General features: G+C 47.1%; 4 protein-coding genes across 4 annotated transcripts; 2 read left to right on the top strand and 2 right to left on the bottom strand.

Moving 5' to 3' along the window:
• The first annotated feature begins 11900 nt into the window (after positions 1-11900).
• On the top strand, positions 11901-14143 carry LOC128707778 (uncharacterized). The gene is made up of 5 exons (XM_053802734.1): positions 11901-12543; positions 12640-13145; positions 13212-13410; positions 13544-13968; positions 14045-14143. Exons 1-5 carry the CDS (start codon positions 11901-11903, stop codon positions 14141-14143), a joined length of 1872 nt encoding a protein of 623 aa, XP_053658709.1.
• Positions 14144-14854: 711 nt separating this feature from the next.
• On the bottom strand, positions 14855-16408 carry LOC128708711 (putative tRNA pseudouridine synthase Pus10). The gene is made up of 2 exons (XM_053803691.1): positions 16286-16408; positions 14855-16213 (listed from the first exon to the last, which is right to left on the bottom strand). The coding sequence occupies exons 1-2, from the start codon at positions 16406-16408 to the stop codon at positions 14855-14857; spliced, it is 1482 nt and encodes a 493-aa protein (XP_053659666.1).
• A 460-nt stretch (positions 16409-16868) lies between these two features.
• Positions 16869-19072, top strand: LOC128708612 (mRNA export factor Gle1). Its single transcript, XM_053803592.1, has 3 exons — positions 16869-16886; positions 16954-18372; positions 18446-19072. Exons 1-3 carry the CDS (start codon positions 16869-16871, stop codon positions 19070-19072), a joined length of 2064 nt encoding a protein of 687 aa, XP_053659567.1.
• A 448-nt stretch (positions 19073-19520) lies between these two features.
• Positions 19521-21938, bottom strand: LOC128719199 (ATP-binding cassette sub-family F member 3). The gene is made up of 4 exons (XM_053812821.1): positions 20491-21938; positions 20244-20418; positions 19769-20170; positions 19521-19676 (listed from the first exon to the last, which is right to left on the bottom strand). The coding sequence occupies exons 1-4, from the start codon at positions 21936-21938 to the stop codon at positions 19521-19523; spliced, it is 2181 nt and encodes a 726-aa protein (XP_053668796.1).
• Positions 21939-22827: the final 889 nt, after the last annotated feature.

Raw genomic sequence — 22827 nt, 5'->3', positions numbered from 1 at the left:
TCGTTCTTTTCGGTGGCCACTTTGACAAGTGATAGTAACTTGTTTCACGTAAAATGAGATTGTTTCTTGCAGGTCGCTTATGGATACACTTCTTGATTGATTTGTAGTTATTTTTCAAACACTATAAAGTGTATTTTTATACTTTAAACAGTAAGTAAGCAATTCACCAGCACTTATAGAACCGATTTTCTAGGGTAAACACTTGCAAGGTTGAGCCGCACATATCGTTCTAACCATTAGTTGTGATTTCACTCAAAAACACACCATTAATACCACACCAAACGCTTCACAAAACATTGGTTCAAACAACGACTGGATCCGCCCCGGACGCTTTGGGGGATGGTAGGAAAGCTAAGGGTTTGCCCACAACAGTGTCCAACACCCGAACGCACCAACTACGCATTGACGCCAGCATCGACGTCCGTCCCGGGCTGAAGCTGTGCTTGACTGTAACTAAATTATGTTTTCACTTGAGAAGGTAAGTGCCCACTCGTTGCACGGCACTCGAAACCAAGGGACTCGAAAGGGCACGGCACGGCGCAGCACGGCGGAGCAGAAGAGCAACGCACAAGGAGCATGTGTCGCGCCTAGCTCTCATTCGCGTGCGTGCACACGCTCGCCGTCTCGCTCGTTTGCTCTAGTTTGCACGAGTTTCCCAATCGCGTGGTTTATTTCCTTTTCGATATTCTCCCTCAAACGCCTGTGTGCGTCTGTATTGGCCCTTACCCAAAGGAAAAAAAAACCCGAAGGGCATTAAGTCCTTTTGTGCCGCACTACCACTTCACGCGTAGTGCCGATCGCACGAGAGCGCGCATCCGCTTTTCAAGCACGGTGCTGCCGTGAGAGCCCGCCACTCATCGTGTAAAAATAGGAAAATCTCCTCTAAACAAACGGCAAGGATAACACGACCAAGCGCCTGTTTGTGTGCGTGAGTGTTGGTTTTTGTTGTTTTGTCCTCTCCCTCCGCCACTCCACGCATCCGTTTCGAGTGCGCTCCCAAGAAAAGTGCTCGGAGGGCGTGGCTATCAGACTAGGCGAGGCCATTTTCTATCGCTGTGCTACTCTCGCGCGCGCCCGTTTCCTTCTCGCTTCCGCACACTGGTTGCTCCACTCGCATGCGTCACAAAGGAACGCGGATCCACAGGGTTTTTAGGGATCATCATCCTAAAAAGTCCTTTTCGCTTGGAGCTCTCAAGCTCGGGAACGGGGCGGCAAGCGTACCGAGACCACTCGACAGGGACCAACTCTGGGGCAAACAAAAAAACAAGGCGAATCTTTCTACCAAAAGGGTGGTTGTTGTCCTGGCCGTGTGTATGTGTATTTCTTTTTTAACTGCCTTCACAAAGTATGCTGAGATCCCTTGTCCGACCCACCATCACCACGCACGACCTACTCGAATGGAAACTTCAGCAAAGCGTTGCATGAGTGTTCGTTTTTTTTTGTTGCTGTGTGGGGAACAAAATGACTCCCCACCCAGTGGAAAAGTGTACGCGGACAATGTACACTGTTAAGTATTAAACCGTTGGAAAAAAGTATATCGCACCCAGCAAGTCTTCGTGTCCTCGCGTTGCGCTTTCGAACGTCAAACCCTCGTGGAAGGTATTTTTGTATCAAAGTACTTTAGATTAAGCATCACCGCATGGCATGCCATGAAACGACCGACCGAAAGAGGAAGTGCGGGATCACCGTGCAAAATCACTTTACAGAAACTCAATTAAGCGTTTGCCTGGGGGCGGAAGGACAAAGCGGCACCCGGAATGCCACCCTGGAACTTAAACGCCATACAATAAGGGAGGTGAGTTCGTCTGTTTGCATTGTAGCACTGGAGCCTGGAGTTCATTTCAGCGTGTCATTTTCATCGATTTTACGTTAAGCGTCACGAATCCGACGCGAACTCTACACCCGGTGGAGTATTTTCACAAGTGTAGAAGCAAAGCTCCATCTAGTGGAGCAAACACTAAGTATATTGCGTTTACTTAACCCCAACAATGCCGGGTATCGATAATGGCGTCGTTCGGCGACGGTATAATGGTGGTTATTTACGTGTCTCTCGTGTCAGACTCGTACTGATTTCCTCCAGCGCTTGTGGGCCTTCGCTCTTTCACGTGCTATACAAATATGTTCGATAAAGCAGGGAAACTGTCCTTCATTGAGGTTTACTAAGCCATTAGGGAAGGAAGCGCGTTGAAACGGAGCCGAACGGAACTGAAATTGACAAACGGATGAGTTAATGAGAAAAGGAAACCCGAGAATTGGGAACACCGCAGGAAGGCCAACCGATAACAATGATAGCGTCCGACACGCGGGTCGATCGCTATCGCTGTAATAATGTAGCCAGGCCAGTGTTTGTTGAACAGGTCCGTCCCCCGCCATTACAACAGGACGTATCCAGGACGTACGGAACGGGTTGGGAGTTGTTAGAGATAATGAAGAATCCATTTTGCTCGATCGATAAAAGGACACTCGGGGCTGGAAGTAGCGTTCTATCGTACGGTTGGTCAAACTGCATCAATCGGCTCCACTCTATCGTTAAAGGGCAATTAAGCAGGGGAGTGTGCCTGAATGGGAGGTTATCGTGTTGGGTCACTTGATGAAGAGGGCTTTTAAATGTAGGCTTTGTTACCCGCACTGTCTGATTAATGTACGCAGATAGTGATGCCCCGTTCTGGACAAATGTTTGTATTAGCTTGGTGTAATTGGAAGAACGTCATAGAGGTAGATTATAAGAGTAAATCTATACAGTAATGGATATTCTCTTGGATTTTCTTTCAAGAATAACATACAATAGGTAATAAGAACACAACCCAGCCTTGAATTTAAAATGTTATTGAAAAATTCCTTATTGTATTTCGCTTCCAATATTTATTACCTTCTACGCCCCTATCTGCGAGACTCTTGTTCTTGCGCAAAGATTCTGAAAATTGATTTAATCAAACAATTCTTACCAGTTACTTCGAGTTTCGAAAAGACACGAAAGCATTCGAGGGTTTTAATATTTGCCTGCTCACGAAAAAAGGTGCTCAGTTGAGGTCCATTTGTCACACGGCACGCAGAATTTTTGAGCATCATATCATCCCCCTTGATGGCAACATGGCATCTGGTTTGCCATGGGACACGCCGTAAGTTGTGTAATGGATTGCACCCGGTGAACAGCAATTTTACGCCCTACCGAATGACTTTGTGATAGCTCTCGGACTAACCGACAAACAACAGCGGCTGCTTCGAGACTTTCATACCGATTGACGTGACCCAAGGTAACGCCTCAAAAGGTCAATCCGAGTGTCTTTAGCTTGTCATTTCTTTTGTTGGTAGTTATTTTTTCTTTTGGTACCGCAAAGATCCCCTCCCGAAGTTTCTCCGCTCCGGAGTGACTCTGAAGATCTTCAAAGTATTCAACAAACCCGAAGAACATCGTCATTGGAAGTAAAATGATGTCCACGCATTCAATGCGTTAGCGAGTATCCGCCCCTTCTGTGCGCTTTCCAGCGTTGAGGAATTCTGTCGGTGGACACCTTTATGTCCGGTTTGTCCCATCAATTACATCACCCATTGAGCCGCGACCTACCAGATCCGGTTTGCATCTTTCCGATCATTGTACTGCTCCGTGTTGGTAAAGGTACGATCGCATCCTACAAGGGTACAAAGCGTACAACACGGGAACTCTGGAAAAATTGGATGTCCGGAACCATAAAGAGGACAACATTGCCGGTCCCTTAGACTGGAAAGGAAGTAGACACAACAAAAAAGAGTTCCGAGTTCCGTGCTGCTGCCAGAAACGAAAGTTTCCGCGTCCTCTTCCACGTCCTTTTCGTTCCGAAAATTATCTCTCGTTGTCTGTGGTAACAATCGTACAAAAGAGCTTTCAAAAATGCAACAGAACATAAAGCCCAGCAGGAATCTTTACGAGTTCGTTGCATCGTTCCAAAGATGATGGTTTTTTTTTCATTATTTATTGCACCGTGCTCGGGTCCTCGGGCACCAATGGAATGGATTGAAAATTCCATTCGACTTACCCAACAATGGCCGTCGGTAGAATTGGAAAGCCATCGCCCGGTTTGAAGCCGAACCGGAAGGAAGCACATTAGAAATGGTGGAGTAGAGACGACCAAATCTGCCGTGACCGGGTTGCTAGGCAACGGAGTAGGAAGCGTTATGCCGGCCGGGCGGGTGTTATAAGAACATTCGAATCGATCGTTTATTGAAAGGAAATGATCATTTATCGCACCGATGGGATTGAGCTTTTTTTTTTAAAGATAAAACGGAAAGAAGGTAAAAATAGACGCATTAAACGTGATGTGCCGCTGTGAGTAATGAGTACAAAGTGTCGATATTTCTTTGCTACAATCCAAGTTACCTTTTGCTTTCTCTGCAAGAAAATGTTTGTTTTGGAACTTTCATGTATCTACAATGAGCTAATTCTGTAACAAAATACAGCTAGAAAAAAAACATTACACATTAACAAACAGCTGTACAAAGAGATGAAATAACTTGATGTCGGTGATGCAGGGATCTATTTGTTTCGCTACTCGCTTACGATCAATCGTTTCTGTCTAATCTTTTGCACACGTTCACGCGCTTCGATCGGAATTTCCATGACTGATCTTTTGATCGTTTGATCGAAGTACGGCCGGGTTAGATGCTTAGGATGTTTTCCAATTTCCCCACTAATCCCGCAGTGCTCAGAATAGCACGGGACGCCACTTACACACGTTCGCGTACCCTGACTCCTTACACGCTGTTTTCGCACGGAACCGTTTCCATAAGTACCGGAGCAACTTAACCCACCGATCGGTAAAGGTACCGGGGAAAGTACCGGCTTCCTCAGACACCGCACCGAAATCACGAAAGGGGTCGGACGCAGAGTGTCGTACGGCAATCCCCGAGCGCAGGCAGGCCCGTTAATGAGCGAAAGTAAACAAAGCATAAACTTCTTAAGTTTAGTTTTTGGGTGACCTCGGCAATCACACACCGACAGGCAACAGGAGGCTGCCCGTTTACGGTAGGCACCCTGGGGCGATCCCTTTCCCAGGTGCTTAGCTGCAGGATCTGGACCGAAATGCGGAGGATTTTTACACCTTTTACTGCATAATGAGCCGGTGGCCCAAGAATGCCGGCCCAGGCAAGGTAGATTGCGAAAGAAGCCTGGGATGTGTCTGGACGAGCCAGACAGCTTGTCGTCAGCGATCGGTCGGCGCATTGCGATCGTGCGTGGAACACAGAGGAGATCCTCTGAATGTCGCCAAGAGTGCCAGAGGGAGAGAAGAAATCCCAACCCAACAAAAAGGAGCTTCTTTTTGGAAGCATCAGCACCAAGAATAGGAGACACAAGAAACAGCTCGTGATCTTTGGCACTACCCACGCTCAATGGCTTGAGGAACCTGTACAAACAAGAAGGCGTTGGTGATACGCTTGCAGACTAGAATTCGTTTGTTGTTTTCGGAATTTCCACACGCCAAAACCCCTCTCCAAAGCCGACGGGTTTTCGCGCGGTTCCAGCTGGCATGCTTAAACTCAAGCACTAGCTGTCCGAGCAGTGCTTGTGGAATGTTCCCCGGCACATCCGTAAACGTTCCACAACGGATCGGTGAATTAGAACACCGAATAAATTAACCGACAGCGCACAGACTTTGGGCGGATATAAGTAATAAGAACCAATCCGAGCAGAAAACTGGACACAGATCTAACAAAGCCGGAAGGGAAAATCCCTTCAACCTTCTGTTCCGTTGTTACCGATCCGGTCGATGCGGTAGAGGATAACGAATAACCCTTTGGCAAAGGCATCGTGTGTGTGTGTGTGTGTGTTTTAGCCGGCGGGTGTCTTTGGTCATCGATCCGATTCAATTTCGCTGAGTGCCTGCACGTGACCACGGTTCGTTGGATATTTATACGAAGTCGTAGTCGATGCCGGCGGTTACAGTACATTAAACACTCCGCTTTTTATCTGATGTATTCTACAGATTTTTTCATGTTCTCCAATTTGTATTGCTGTTTGAGGTATTATTATATTCTTTTGTATGAGATATTCGTTATGTTAATTTTCATGTATTCTTCTCCTTTTTATTAACTTTGTTTAAAACTTACAACTTGCCAGCGACGGATCTGGAGGCGTAGTACAAGTTTTGCTTTTTCGTGCCACCGTCTTGCCTCAAGAACAACAATTGCTTTTCCTGCAAACACAAATCCAAATTCTCTTCGTTCGCAATCACTCATCGTGCGAATGACAAATTGGCTTGCTTCTGTTGACCATTGTTGCGTATTGCCAGGCATTTCCAGAGGGTACCATATCCCGCCGGACACTACGCTGCCACTGCTCTGCCGGGAACATGTGGAAGTATCAAACAATGTGTGCGACAGGCCCAACCAGGCAAGCTGGGCAAATAAAAGCGAACTAAAGGTGTCGGTCTCATCGGCACCGGCACATGACGTAACTGGGCAGAAGAATGTTGACACTAGCGAAGCGGTCCCTTGTAATGACGCAAAGAAGCTCGGTTTCTAAACCAAAAGAAGGCAAAGGACCGTTTGCTTCTCTTCGCCAAGATGACGGCATGGTCGGGCTTTATTATTGCTCGGGCAATTACATGAGGTAAACAAGGTTTTCGGGCGTTTAAAGTCCCGTGAGGGAAACGATCTTTCCACTGCGGACAACAACCGTGTGCTTGCAGTGTATTGTCACGCAAGGACGAGGAATTGATGGGCGGTTGTGGAAGGTTAGGTTTGTCAACCTAAAATTAGGCGTGTAATGCGAATAATGCTGATGGTTTATGAACTGTTGCAAAATTGTAAGAAGCCTTTGTGCAATACGGCATGCATGATGTTACATTAATAAATAGCATTTAAAGTTGATTTAGGCACTACAAATGAGTTGTGAAACAAGCCACTCTAGACCACAAATCAATGAAGTGAACAAGTCTAGACCGTAAATCAATTACCATACTGATTTTTTTTAAATGTGTTTTTTTTTTTATTAAAATTGCACTAAAACAATAATTTCTACATCAGCTAAAATGTTGATGCGTATTTCAGCAATTCAAAGAATTATTCCACTGATTTCTGAACAATTGTGAAATTGGAATGTATATTCGTGATATCCTAGATTTATTCTACTGTACCGGGACTTGGATCTTTAGTCTAGTAAATGCATAGTCTGGGAAGATCTCTAGATTTCCCAAATTATATGGAAATATTTATGTAATATACCTTGAATTAAATTGAGCCTTCTGGGTTTTTGTGTCGACTTACATTATCTACATCACTGTGGAAGGTTCACAGTGGCAATCGAACCCTTCTGCAATGCTCATTTTGACTATACATATCAACTAAAACTGTTTAATTGTGTTTCCTTCATAAAAGACCCAAAAGGTACAACACAATTTGTCCACTCGTGTGTTAAGGCTATTTGCTTCGACCGAGTACACCTGGTATAAGATGTCCTTTCACCACATGTCAGAAGGAAATGTTAATAAACTAACGGGAATTCTTCTTTAAATTAAGATTTTGGCCATTCTTTAGGAACAAAAAGTTTATTAGCTTGAATTTTCTTGTTGTAAGATTTATTTGTAAGCGATATGAGGTTATTTGGAATCCGGTTATGTTAAGAACTGTGGCGACTTCATTCATGTCTTGCAAAGGTTGAACTAACCATCCACTGGATGGACGCGAGATTGCTTTAAATAGTTTTGTTTCAAATCCACGTGCATCATACTATATTATACTATGTTTACCATCAAACCTCCAATCCTGTAAGCCAAGGAAATGACTAAGAATTACTCCTTAGCTAATTTCTAGCACTTGGTATTTCATTGGACCTAGTTTTAATGCATAAATTGTCTATGTTTTGCTGAGTTTGAAGTGGGACATGGAGGTAAGAGATTAGAAATGTCGGTAAAAGCCACAGCCGCAGAAGTTGAGGAGTTCCTAGAGTTTGCTTTTCCGGGAGATTCTTGGCAATGGACGAGACAGAAGGGGAAAATGTTGGAGCATATATTTTAAGTCCTTGTAAAAAGCTAACTGCTGGCTTGCCAACCGGTCTTGCTACAGTTTGAGGTAACTTCTCCAATCAAAACATCTCTCGCGACGAACGAAACTGGTACTATATAGAACTTATACAGTTCCAGTACTCACATACTCTTCTGAGACATGGACTTTGTCCAAAACTAACGAAACTCTCTTAGCCGCGTTCGAGAGGAAGAAGCTCAGAAGGATTTTTGGTCGCCTATGTGTGGAATGACAATGGAGGAGCCGCTACAATGACGAGCTCTACGTACAGCGGATTAGACTCGCCAGGCTCCGGTGGGCTGGTCACGTCATGAGAATGACACTGGACGACCCAGCCCGTAACATCCTTTTAGATCGTCCACATGGGCAGAGGAGGTGTAGTAGGCGCAAATTGAGATGGAGTGATGGCGTTGATGCCTGCGCCAGTAAGGCCGAGATAGTGGATTGGCCGACGAATGCGCTCGACCGTGAGCGGTTTAGTGGACTCCTGCAGCAGGCAGGAATCCGTGAAGCGGTTGTATAAGTAAAAAGCTAGAGCTATTGACAGTTCTGGTGAGTAGGCAAGCCACAAACATCCGCTGTGCCATGGGACGTAAAGGTGCCATGGGACGTGAAGGTAGACGTTGACTAAAGCAGACGAATTGTATGACGGCAGTGTCCATGATGTGTAGACTCTATCCTAGCCTACGTTAATCGCTAGTTTGAAGGCATCCAATCTAAAGAAGCAGACTATGGTGCGTCTTTCAAGTCCTTAGACATGCATAGAATGATGCCCAGTAATTGATATCACTTCCTTCCTGAGATACACTCGAATATCCAACAAAAGAACGAGACAGACATCGCTCCAATAAAGACTGCGTGTCTTCAAATTTTGATGCACTGTTGATGCCAAATAAACCCTTTCACACACTCCCGTGCTTTATGCGATTGTATTAAAACCAAAGGATGATTATTACCCGCCATTTAAACGTGTCGCACAGGCAGGAGTGAAAATTTTAAATAGCTAATTGCTGTATTTATAGCATTTGTCAAACAATTCCCACATCGCCTGTAGCGTATCATTTCAAGCATTCGTTCCAATCCTCATCGCGATTGATGATCGTGTATCGAATCGTTAAACGGGCCCTAAGAACAAACAGAAACTTCCCGCCGTACTACGCTAGCAAACGTCTGCACGGTTGACAGCATATCGCCATGACAACCGGGAGCACCGCGTGGGTAGTTAACTTTATTAGCTTGCCTGCCACCGCCGTTGGCGGTGATTACAAATCCTTCCGCTTCCCTCGGTTATCGGCCGATCTTATTGCCTTGTGCTTACAAGATATGCCGTTTATTGGATGGTCTCGATGGTAGATTTTGATACGGACCGCTCCCGCTGAGTGTGTCCGACATTAACTCCTACAAGTGTGCAGACGTGCAAACCGTCCCCTAAGCTGATACTTGTTACCCTATTTGCTGGAAGGAACCAAATGTTCCCTCTCTCTGATAAAACCTTCGTACTGTAATCCTATGAAAATTGATTTCCGGCACATAGTTTACACCTTCGTAGTGGACTTAGTAGAGACTCTTTAGCAAATACACACACCGTCCGTTTCGCAACATGGAAAAGCTTAAAGTTTGTTGTTTGTTTTCGAAAATGGTTCAGTTCTTTTCAACCCTCCATAAAATGGGGTAAATGTAAATTAATTTAAGAGCTAACTATACCCACACTCCTTGGTTGTTTCGGTAAATCCGTAGTGCCGTCTCCCGTAAACCGCATCAAATCCCGCCAAGGCACGCTCAATCACTCGTTCACGTTGTTATCCCGTTTTCTGTTAACCATGTTCCATTTAAATTGCAAAGCTATCCTTTTTCTTTCGGGTCGAAAAAAAGGAGGGAACCGTTCAGAGCGTGATGACTTTTGGGTTTTTTGATTCGGTCTCGGCTGTCCACCCCGTTTGTATCCTTCATCACCATCTCACACTGTTGACGCGGACCAGATTCCAGTCGCGGAGACATAATGAAGATTAATTGCGTTCAAAATTAAACCACCACTAGCTGGGTTAGGGAACCGGGGAGGGTGGGGGAGGGGGAAGAGGAAAAAGAGGGACTTTGGAGGTTGAGCGGGACATCACCAGCGAGGCGTGTGCCGGGAACCGGAAAAAGCCGGAAAAAATGAAACCTTCTCCTCCTTGCACGAGTTATCTCCGGGGTCTGGCAAAACCCATCCCTTCGGCCCCCGGGTGGTTTTGTGTGAAAAGTGAAAGTGTAGTTGAATGAAGTTGTTACTACACCCATTTTTCCCCTAAGGATGGCTTTATAAATAAATAAATAAAAAAGCGATCCTTCGCTCCCCCATCGCGGGTGCCTTTTTATGGGCAATTTTAAAACGCCCACCATAACCATATTCTTTCCGCTGTTTATAGCGCTTGTTTCTTTCGTTCCAGCTCGGTGTGTGTGTTTGTGTGTGTGATAACCGTGATTTAGCATAGCCTTCTGGTCACAAGAATTGGATTATCCGTTTTTGATTGATACCGGCGGAGGGTGGAAGGGTCGTGCCCGCTTCCGACAGGCCTGTCGTTACCAAAGAGTTGACGATGGGTTGTGGCGCGATTCATCATCTTACCGTTTATTATTTACCGCCATTTTCTCGGTCGCCAATGTTGGTATAAAACTGTCCCATTCTGTGCAGTACAACACCTGTTCAACACCTTCAACAGCAAACAGAGAGATTTAGATTGATTACCCTCGGTTTAAATTTAATGAAATTATTTTCCTCACGAATCGTTGGTGCGCATAAAAATGGACAATACAAACAAATAAACATTTGTCATTATTTCCTTTGTTTACTTAATGGTTTATAGTAAAGTTCGTTACAATACAATTATTTATTGGATGAAAGAAGTGGAGGGAATTGCAAACATTGCATGGGACTCCATGAAACACAAACCGAAGCTCCAGAATATCCAGGAATCCTCAGCTCTTTCTGGAACTTTTGCAAGCAGACATCGCTTTCAATGCTTTCTCGACTGACACACTGATCTGATCGAGATCTAGAAGATTTCAGATCTACCTTTGCACATTTTAGATCAATCAGGAGGTCCACGGATTGTGAGCAATATCCAGAAAGTTCGAAGATTCCTAGATCTACCTCCGCACATTCCAGTTCAAATTGAACAGAATTGAATCATCATGAATCAAATTGAATCATCCAAAGAACGGACTGAGAGCAGTATGAGCTTGAAGAATTCCTGAGCACCAAGGTTACCTTGGAATGATGGTAGTGGCGTCGGTCTTCACACAAACGGACCGGACCAAAATCCCATCCGGACCAATCCCCTGTACGCAGGAATGACTATTCAGCTACGGGTAAATAAAGTCACAGAAAGCCAGAAATAGCAGGGTTAGACCCTAGACCTTTTGAGGTTGTTGTGTCGATAAAGAAGAAGAAGAAGGTTACCTGAAGAACCTAGAAGCAATACCTGAAACTGAAAAATATAGCCGGGTCCCTCCGTGAAGATGGCCAAGATGAGCCCATGGTGTGATAATAACTACCACTAGTGAGATAGTAATTATCTCTCCGCTCAGGGTCTCCTAAGAGATTAATCCGCCTCTGCCTAATGCATTCCAGTTGAACTTGAAGAGATTCAAACATAACCGCCTATCATTTGAACGCAAAGAACTCTGTTTTTTATCGGAATTGTTTCAAGTTCAAGCCCACATAAACTGTATCAATCAACTACGCTTGCCCACGGTGTACTTCCTATGGCAACGCGTTCCTGGTCGCCAATGGCAACCGGAATTGGTGAAGTCAAACATCCAATTTTCATTCACCTTCAGAAGCAGCAATACAGCGAATCGTTTGCACTTTTCATCCGTTCTGTTGTAAATTGATTTGGTTATTCACTTACCCTTTAACCTTCCAGATGAATATTACCACGAAGACGGGGCTGATCGCTTCGCCGCGGAAGCGCATCGTGCGTCCGAAGAAGGAGTTCGATCCCGCCATACTGGCCCCGTGTGCCATTACGCGCCAGGTGCCGTTGGCATTGCGACCCTTCGGCGGTTTGTACAACCCCTACTCGAAAGGCTGCTCGGTGCTGTGCAATCATCCGGCGGCGCAGGAGGTGAAAAATGTGGTCCGACTGGCAAAGGACGCCTGGATCACGGAGGCCAAGGTGGCTAATTTGCACGGGCATGGTGGGCCGGCGGGCGCGGCCACAGCGGCGATGATGGATCGTACCGGTGCGGCACTGGTCGATGCGGACGGCAAGGCGCTGCCGGGTGACAGCACCGAACTACCGGACCACGTGCCGGAGGAGTTTTTTCGGCGCTACACGGACACGGATTCGAGACCGCTGACGCCGACACCGACGGTGGCCAGCGGTCGAACGCGTGCCAGTGTGGGCGGTTCGCATCTGGCGCGCCGGTGCGTCACGCCGGAACCGCAGACCGCCAACGGGCAGGAGCGCAAACAGCTGATACTGGACCTGCGCCGCAGCCACAGCCAGGAGACGCTCTACTGGAACGCGTCTTCCGAGCTGAGCCCGAGCCAGCTGCATGACGGTGGTGGTGGTGGTGGTGGTGTTGGCGGCTTAGCGCTCGGGTACGGCGGTACCGGCGAGCGGGGAACCGGTCCTACCGGGCCCGGCGGCGGTGTTGGAGCAGGTGGTGGGCCCGCGGCCCAGTCGGCCGTCGCGGACGATACCGGACGTACCGCGGGAATTGGCGGCGCGGAGGACATGAAGCTGCGTGGCGAATCCGATACCGAGCCCGGATCTGGCCGGGCGCCGCCACAACCGATGACCTGTATCAACGCGATGGACGATGGGGAAGAGGACCCACCGAGGCGGCGCGGTAAGCGGCGCAAAAAGTCCAAACAGCTGACGCAAACGATCAGCTTCGTGCCGAACCAGGATCCGGAAACGCAGATCGCCAAAATTGATCCGGACTCGCCGAACTACTCGGCCCGACCGTCGCTAGTGCCGACGGGGAAGAACCTGCTCTGCCTAGCGCAGGACCTAACACCTCCGGCCGGTTTCGGTGCGGGTGCCAATCAGGACGGGGTGGGGCAGCCAGCCGAGGAGGATTGTTTCCTGGACGATGAATCGCTGGGGTTGCTACGCCGGGGTCTGAACATTGACATCGTCGAGATGATCTTTGAACGCTATGTTAGTAGGATCTGCTGTTTCTTGGGCATTATAGACGACTAACATCTTGGTCTTGTGCTTTAACAGAAAGGGCGCGCCATCCGGGAAGCCTTTCGTACAGCAACGATGGACAGGCTCAACTTTCAAACCGAAGCCGTAAGGACTCTGCAACGTTCGGCCAAACAGCTCAGTGACGTTGACTACGAGAAGTGGATCGATCTGCCCCGGAAGTACTCTAGATCTTCAGCGCGTTTCGAGCTGCCTATCGATACCCGCAAACTAACCCGTATTGTATCGTAACTGTGACTCCTATTCTCTATTCTCCACCACTAATTACACCTTTGAGAAGAATTTCCAACAATTTAACTTCCGGTCGCAACCCGACAACCTTATTGAACAAGTTCATCTTCCACTTTCAGGTATGACCCCGATCGAGTACCTGCACGATTACGTTGTGCTGAGTGATGATCGGAAGCAGCTGTACCATCGGATCTTTGCGCGTAATCTACCCCGAGAGGAACCGAAAGCGTCCGGTGTGCTGGAAAGCATTGACAGTGACTCACTGCCCGAAACGGAAACGGGACCGATCGAGGTAGATAGCACGCGGAATCTGTTGGCGGACGTGACCAGATACATCCCGATGAATTGTTTCGACAAAGCGCTCCACGAAGCACTTGGATTTCACGGTACGCCGGAACGGATTGCGGCTATTCGGGAGTTGCTGGAGCTGAATTATGATCCGTTCCACGAGCTGCAGATAGACTTTAGGACGTGGTGTGGCATAGTTGCGTTCTCGGAACGGTTTATCAATACGCTTGACCGTGAGCAAGATCCTTGCGACGAGGTATTGCAAGGTCGCTTTCTTCCTGAGAGTTGGGACGATAATTATCGTCTATTGTTTTCCTTCTGTTCCATTTTAGCTGGAAATGGTTGATTTCGAGTCGCTGGAGAGACGAGTTCGGTGGGCTCGACCATCGGAAAGTCTCTGCCAAGTCCTGCAAATCATCAAATACCAATAATACACCCCTGGGATTTCGGCTGGATTTCCGACGCCAGTTGTGTTTGTATAATCGATTAAACAGCACGAACAAGGGGAACAAGTGTTCACGGCTTACAGGGACGTGAGTATGGGTGTAGAGACGAGCTTATCTCTTCTAACCGCACCCGGTGGGATCTGATTGATAAGAAGGATATCGGTGCTGTTACGCTGCGAGCTATACCCCTAACGGATCAATGCTTAACCCGTTCAATGGACTCTTAATTAATCACCTTAAAGTGAGTATCATAGCAAAAGCTGCCCTAAGGTGTGTTTGTGCATATGGAGAAGGTTCGTGTCCTTCCATTTGGGCTAAATATTGTGTTGTGCTGCTTCATACGTAACTTGAAAAGGGAACTAATCTGATATGGGTGTTCATTTTACAGTGAACGGAATTGCGACGATCTTACTGATCAACGTTGTAGAAGCACTATTTACAATTTAATTAAAAGTCCATGAAATTGAATAGCATACTAGAAAAAGGAGAATTCGAAATTAATCTACAAATATTTATAAAACAATACTCAACTTTCCATATTTTTTACTTTTTCTTAAATGATTTACTAATGTTACTATAGAGCTTGAGATATGCGTTGGGAAAAGTGTTGTTTTCTTTCTCGCACAATTATGTTATAATATAAGCATACAAAAGGATCTAATTTTAGCTGTCTGTGTTTAATATATTGTTCCGTTTTCATCGTCGCAGTTTCTTAGGCCAATCCAAATCGATCGCCATCACATCGAGCGCATGTATATCGATTGCCGTCCCTATGATGCTTCGAAAGCTTGGTCCCGTGCGACCAAAATCACTGTGCACCAGCTCTTTTATATACGTACCGGCCTGTGAAACAATGTCAACCACCATTGCATGCGGATTGCCACGGCAAGCAAACGCACGCACGCTGTACACTGTCCTGGGCCGTGCCAGTAGTGTTCTCCGGTGCAGCACCCTCAATGGTGTAACCTGTTGCAACACGAACGGTTCGTCTATGCGTAGCTTTTGCACCATCACCTCCGTCACGGGTTCCACCGTCACGCAGAGGGCACGGTAAAACTTCCGTTTGTCCTCTTCGCTACCTCTTATATGTACCAGATCTTCTCGCCTCACTAGCTGGATATCTCTTATCGCTACCGTGTTTGACGTTCCTACCTGTTGCTCCATCGCGACCGCCACTTCCTCGGACAGTTGATCCGTTTTTGCATCGAGAATCTCCAACACGAATGGACGGCCTTCCCCAAGGCACCGCACATCGACATCTTCCCGTCCGCTGGAGGAAAAGATTAGCTGTTCGTCCGAAACGCCGAAATGTGGCGCAATGCTAGCAGCAATCGTTTCCTGCACACTACCCTCCATCTTACGCTTGCCATCGATTACCCAGGGCGTCTGGCTAAGCTCGCGGGAAAACTTATTGTACCGTCCAGCAAGAAAAATGGTTGGCCCGGTAAATGAGAGCTCTCCGCGCACCAATCCCACGTTCTCCGTAGAAACTGGAGGTACCGCATAGTGTTTCCGAAACCGATCCGTATTTATAGCAGCCGGTGTGAAATGTTTTTCAAATGCATTTCTAGAGATAAATTCCTTTTTGGTGTGCTTGTTAGATTTCCTTTTAGCAAACACACTGGGACTGATTAGCTCTAGTGTGGCCAGCTCATCCTGTTCCATGGCGTAGCTGTACGGTACATTTATCATCACACCATCCACGGAAAATGGTTTACCGAGTGTTTGTTCGAGCTGGTGTATTATAATCATCTTCAGTGCATCCTTTACCGCTATGTCGGGAGCATTGGCAGCGGAAAATACTTGTGGAAACCGGTCTAACACGTCGAACCACAGTGCAAGCTGCCTCAGATGTAGAACTATCGGTAACGAGATAGAGGTGAGAAATCCCGCTTCACACTGGTATTGTTGATAGTTTGCATTTTCCTGCACTTCACTAGCTAGTGTGGAAATGCGGCCCAGGTCGAACAGCCCCAGACAAGCAATGCAAACATTTTCTTTTAGTCGTTTCACCTGCTGTTGTCCATTTTCTTGAACGGCAGGTTCTAGGCCACGCTGCAAGAAAGGGAAAATCCCATTAAGAAATCAACCTATGCGAACAGAACACTCTTATCGCATGAAACAAACCTTGAGCAAAGCAGCATCAATGTCGATGAATTCTTCTTTCGTGCCCTTTAGAAACCGTAAGCAGCACAATCTGCAACAGTCCACCGAACGAAGATAATCGTAAATTTCATTTTGCTGTTCCATGGTTGTTGTTTTGTGCAATTGTATTAATTGGTAAAATCACCGGCTTTCGTACGCGCGCACACTTTTTGGGTGGTAATTTTTTAACCAGACGTCATGCGCTTGCAACGTAAACAATGTCAAGGTGTATATATAGCACGTGGTCGAGATTCAAACGATTTTCGTTTAATTTTTACTAAATTTATTTATGAATTTATTAAAATCGATTATAAAATGTTTGTGCTCACATTACACAATGAGTTTTACAATATTCAACACTCATGGCCTCGAGAAAAGCAGTTTAAAACCATTCCTTTTTCTATGTCGACTAATGTCGACCGAATTTGACATGCAAGATAACGGCGGCTGTCAAAACAATTGTACACAAACAAGCAGTGCGTTATTTTGGTTTTCCGCGCTTGGTTGCGCAGTTTTTAACAAGTTTTTGCAGCGCTTTTGCTAAAAGAAAAAGTTTTACAACACTATGGCCTCGAAGCATAATGTATGTGCAATGGTTATCGCTATCTTTAAACAACTAGTCATAAAGCTTCACATTCGTTTTTTCACAGTTAAACATCGAAGATCTTCTGTCCGGGTTTGATTCGATGAAAATCTCTGCACTGAGGAATGCTGCTAAATTATCCCCACACATAAAGGAACGTACCATTGGTCCTGATTGTGCTGATCTTTCCAGAAAGAAAAGCATCGAAAAGTCACCCATAAAAGTGGAAAGCTTCGATGATACTATCAAAGAAAATGATCCAAACGTTTCGAATGAATGTGCTAGCACGAACGGTACACCAAAGTCAGCGGAAAAGAAGAAAGCTACCACATCACAATTTGCACCCATCACACACACCGAAGTGACGGATTGTGCGGCGGTACAGTTGAAACAGCATCAACAGGACATTGAGCGGCAGAGGTTGGCCAACGTTCAGAAGACCCTTGCCGAACGGCAAACCAAAATACGGTTAGCCGATGAGGAACGTGAAGCACAGCTTACAAAAAACCTACAAGAAGCAGCCCTAAATGCTGCCCGTAAGGAAAAGGATATCGAGCAACGCTTGCTAAACGCCATCAAAGAACAGGAACGGCAAGCTCAGGAAGCGTCGGCCCAAAGGCAGGCCGAAATTGAGCAGGAAAATAGAAGATTAAGCGACATTCAAGCGCAGTTAAAACGGCGCCAGGAGGAGATACGCAGGAAAGCACTGCTGCTAGATACGATACGTCAACACATTGGACAATTTCGGCAGGGTACGGAAACGTTCACCAAAGCACTGACCGTGATCGGTGTGCAGCATGCAACGAAATTCACCAACCAGAAAAAAGCGGTCCGGATGTTACAGAAGGACTTCGAGCAGCTGCTGCAAACAATAAATTCCAACCAGGAAGTTAGTCAAACGGAGGTCGATCAGGCAACGGATTACTGCAAGCTGCTGGATCAGGTAAATGCCGAAGTAACGGAAATATTGGCCCAAATCGAAACCAGTCAGAAGCAGCAACAAGAGCAGGAGAAACTGGAACAAGCGAAAGCGTCGGAAACGCCAGCTCCATCAACTCAGGAGCAGCCGCAACAACAAACCGATCCAAAACCAACCGATAGTACGGATAGTGCGACTGGCGCAACACAACCAGTTGCATCAACTATACAGGCAGCAGAAAATGAACCTTTCTTCCAGCCGGTTTCGGCAGAGTGTTTGCAGTTTTACAACGAAATAAAAAGCTTCTACGAACAGCACCAGACGGCGGTAAAGCAACTGATGGACGATCCTTCCATGAAAACGTATCGTTTCAACTGTCAAAAAGCGATCAATGTTCCGGTGAACGCCATATCCGCCGTCAATCGGGAGCATTTTATCGACAAGTACAACAAGCTGGCGGCTCTACTTAGTGGCCAGAACGTTAAGGCTGGTGATGGAATGGTGTCCATCAATGGGCATCCACTCGGTCGGACGTACTGTACGATGCTTTTGGCGAAAAAATTTGTGGTAAGATTCTAGGCGATTGACTGACTTTATTCTTGAGATGAGTAATGCAAAACTATCCAATTTCTTCTTGCAGAGTCAAGCGGATACGAGTATTTCCAGTAACGCGAGTGCCGCCTTTCCTGTGGCTGCCATCGCAGTCGCACTTTGGCAACGATTTCCCGATTTTGGACGGTTCTTCCTAGCGTATCTGCACCGTGAGTGTCCCTACCTGGTGCCGTACTATCTGCCCCAGCACGAAGGCCAGAGTCAGGAAGATTTTCTCAAAACGCTTGGCTATCGATTCGCGGACGGTGGCGTGCTCGAAAAGCAGGACCAATATCTGAAGCGTATGTCCGGCTTGGCGAGGCTCTATGCAGCCGTCATCATTACCGTGCCGCGTAAGGACGATCCGACGCCCCATCCGCACGGGCTCGAGTATGGTTGGCGCTGGTTAACGAACATACTGAACCGCTTCCCGCAGCCCGACATTTGCGCAACGCTGATAGCGGAATTTATGCAGACGGCCGGTTCGGATCTGCACGCTGCGTATGGGAAGCAGTTCATAAAGGTGCTACAGGTGCTGCAGGGTGACTACATGACTGCATTGAACCGCATCGATACGGGCGGACCGAAGGCACGGCTGGAAGGGCTCATAAAGAAAATTTTAACCGAAGGTCGTATCGATCGACCGGAAGGAATAATGAGCGTTAATTTCTGGTAGAACCGTCTAGCGAACAAGCGTACCTTCGGCATGTTTTCTTATTTTATGGCGAAATTTACATGTTCTTTTTGCTGTTATTATAAACAATTTTGTATTACGTTTTTTGATCTAGTGTGTGCATCAGTTTCCCATCCCCATCTCAGCACTCTATGTAGCCCGCAACGAGTCAACTTAATACACCTAAATAGGCCGAGAAACTCACACCCTGTGAGGTGGTTTGTTCGTAGGAAGTTAACTAAGAGAGGAAATAATTTGCTACAGGATAAACATAAACAGTGAAGATTGGACATCGTTGCTAGGCAAATGAATGTGTGGGTGTCCCGGGTTTGGCTTTTTTTTTTTGCAATACGAAAAGCAAACATTTTCAGTACGAACGAAAGGGAGCATATAATAGCAAGGCTTTACAAGTACGGGATGGGGGTAGTAGGGTCGAGGATTATTGTTTACATTAGGCAGCCAATGCTTCCAGCTCACGCTCGACAATCTTGCGGTACTCGTCAAAGCCTCCCTCGATGCTCTTCACTGTGCCGTCACCGCAAACCCACAGCTCCTTGCAAATCATACGAATCAATCGCTCGTCGTGAGACACTAGAATTACACCGCCCTGCAACCGGTTAGAAGAGAAGAAAATTGTAATTATTGTAAGCGCAAAGCGAACATAAAGTAAGGATATAACGAAAAAAGAAATCTCCTTACGCTGTACTTGTTGATCGCTTTTCCAAGCGCTTCAATCGTTTCGATGTCCAGATGATTCGTCGGTTCGTCCAGCACCAGAAAGTTCGGTCGGCCCATACACATTTTTGCGAATGCGACACGAGATTTTTGACCTCCGGATAAGCTAGCGACAACTTGGAGTGCAAGATCGCCAGATACACCGAAACTTCCCAGTACACGCCGGTACTCTTCGATCGGTTTGCCCGGGTACGCGTTCTGCAGCAGTTCCACGCTGTTTACAGTCATATCCAGCTGGTCGACGTGATGCTGGGAGAAGTATCCGAGCCGAAGGCCACGATGTAAATGGATCAAACCGCCCGTCGGTTGCAGCAGGCTCACGACAATCTTCAGCAGTGTTGTCTTACCGGCACCGTTTTCACCGACCTGTGTGTATGTGTAGAGAGCAATATAATTAATCATAATCACGCGATCGTTTCCTGTGCGAATTCCCACTTACGATGCATATCCTCGAATCCAGGTTAGCACCCAAATTAACGCTCGTAAATATCACCTTATCTGCGCTGTACTTAAACTGCACCTCGTTCAGTGTCATCACGGGCGGATTGAGTGGTTCTACTTCGGGGAATTTAAGCGTCACTTCAATTTCTTTTTCCACCGGTTTCAGTTCGGGGCTAAAAGAGAAGAAAGCAAATGTGGCATTACTATCAATTCGGTTGCCTTTCTATAAGATCCAAAACTCTTACAGCTTTTCCAGCATCTTAATCTTTGATTGTACGCTCGCGGCCCGGTTCGCATTGTACCGGAACCGATCGATAAACTCCTGCACGTGGTTGCGATGAGCCAGCTGCGCTTCGTACTCACGCCTCTGTGCCTTGTGCCGTTCGGTGCGCGTTTTGTCGAACTGTTCGTAGTTGCCCTTGAACGTTTCGATCCGCATCGAGTGCAGGTACAGTATGTCGGTCGGTACGGTGTCGAGGAAGTTACGATCGTGCGACACTACCAGTAGCGTGGTGGGCCAATTCTGTAGATAGTTCTCCAGCCAGATGATTGCCTTTATGTCCAACATGTTGGTCGGTTCGTCCAGCAGCAGCAGGTCCGGTTTGGAGAATAGCGCTCTCGCCAGCGCCAAACGCATACGCCAACCACCGGAAAAGGTACGAGTGGCGCGAGCCTGCATCTCTTTCGTGAAACCTAACCCATTCAGGATGATCGAGGCACGGGCCGGTGCTTTATCCGCTTCGATTGCCTGCAGCTGATTGTACACTTCGGACAGTTCGTTGCCCAGGTTGGCTTCGGTTGAACCGGCCGCAACGAGCTGGTTTAGTTCGCGTTCTCGCTGCAGCAGATCCGTCCGAACCGTATCCACCTCGAGCACACTGTCCAGCGCGGTCGTATCATCGCCGACCACCTCCTGCTCGACGTGCAGTACCGATATGTGGCTGGGAATTTGCAGCTGCTTGCCCGAGATCATCTTCAGCAGTGTCGTCTTGCCAAGACCGTTGCGCCCAACGAACCCGTACCTTCGTCCGGCCGCCAACAGTAGATCCGCATTCTGAAGCAACGTTTTGTCTCCAAACGAAACGTCGAAGTTATCGATCCGAATGTCCATCGAACGGTTCGTGCCTTTCGATTCCATTTTGTTGTCCTTTTTACTAATCACCTGTGAGGCTGTGGCGGTCTGCAGCACCGGTACGATTGCCGCAGTTGCAGCGGCCGCCGCCTTCACTTCCTGTCGCTTTTCCAACTTCTGTTGACGCTTCGCTTCGGCCTTTTCCAGCTTTTTACTATCCACTTTAAGGCTGTCGTCTCGCTGCACCACCCAAATGCTGTGCATATCGTCATTCGCCACTTCCTGCGTTGCTGCCATCTCCCCCAGATTAATGGGTGCGGACAGAATTTTCTTGTGCTTCTCTGATCCGCCCCCACCCCCATCGCCGTCCCCATTCACACCAACCGTTCCATTCGAGGGTTTCAACAGCCGCAGGAATTTGTCACAGATCTCACGCACATCGTCCTCGGATTTATCCTGTGACACCTCGTGCAGAATCGCACCAACCGCTTCATACACCTCCTCACCGTTCTCGAACTCATCCGCACTGCTCTGGAGCACCGTTTCCACATACGTTAGCAGTTCCCCATCGATGGATGGGAACTCTTGCTTCAGTACGGCGGTACAGGCAGCTGCCGACATCCTTGATGGTTCCGATGGTTCTATTGGTGTTTTTGCTGCTTCCGTGGCAGACCCTCCGTGGCCGGTGAGATACTCGTGAGAAGTGCCACCGGGTATAACAGCAAGTACGGGAAACGGTCCGAGATGTCTGTCCGGGGACGATGGCGGAGTGGCCAAGTTTCGCTAGCGCTCGATTTGCTTCGGAAGGGATTACAGAATCACCGAACAATTTAGAGAAAACTGCTTTGTTTTTCTGTCGTGTTTCGCCTTCCACTCGTGACAAATGCAACGTTCGGTTCCGTACCAATTGTTTTTCGGAATACGGACCGAGTGTGTGTGTTTTGACGTTTGCCGTTTGACAGTTGAGGCCAAGGTTCGTAAATACGGTTTGAAATCGGTCTAAATTGTTGCAGAGTTCGCCGTTTAGAGCCAATTCACCACGATCATTTCGCAATAATCGAAGCTAGGTAAGCTTATCGTGATTATGTAAAGCATTACAAATATGGGACTATTCTTAACTACTAATAGTTGCCACTTAAAACATCGAACATTATACCTGCCGGAGGCAAACCGAAAATTGATATCCCTCACTTCAACCCGTTTATCCGTGTGTATGATCACGGATCAGCGAGATTCCGTTGCTGTGGTAATCGTGTTGTTTTTGTGTTCGGTAGTTCCTGGAGTCCGCAACTACAAGCGCCTCAAAAATAGACGCATTGTGCAGCATATCATACCCCAGCCCCAGAAGTGATCAATCAAAAAACCATGAATTGATACGTGACGTGCCGTATCGTATCGCAACATTTGTTTCTCACGTCTCATTCTCCTCTGCGTAAATAGCTAACGATAAGATAAAACTCCGGGCCGGTAGTGTTTCTTGTCGCTCGGTTAAACAAAACCCGAATTACGC

Source organism: Anopheles marshallii, chromosome 2 (assembly GCF_943734725.1).
Source record: "Anopheles marshallii chromosome 2, idAnoMarsDA_429_01, whole genome shotgun sequence".
Taxonomy (NCBI): domain Eukaryota; kingdom Metazoa; phylum Arthropoda; class Insecta; order Diptera; family Culicidae; genus Anopheles; species Anopheles marshallii.
The sequence above is the reverse complement of the archived record's forward strand: the minus strand, read 5'-3'. Positions and strand labels throughout refer to the sequence as shown.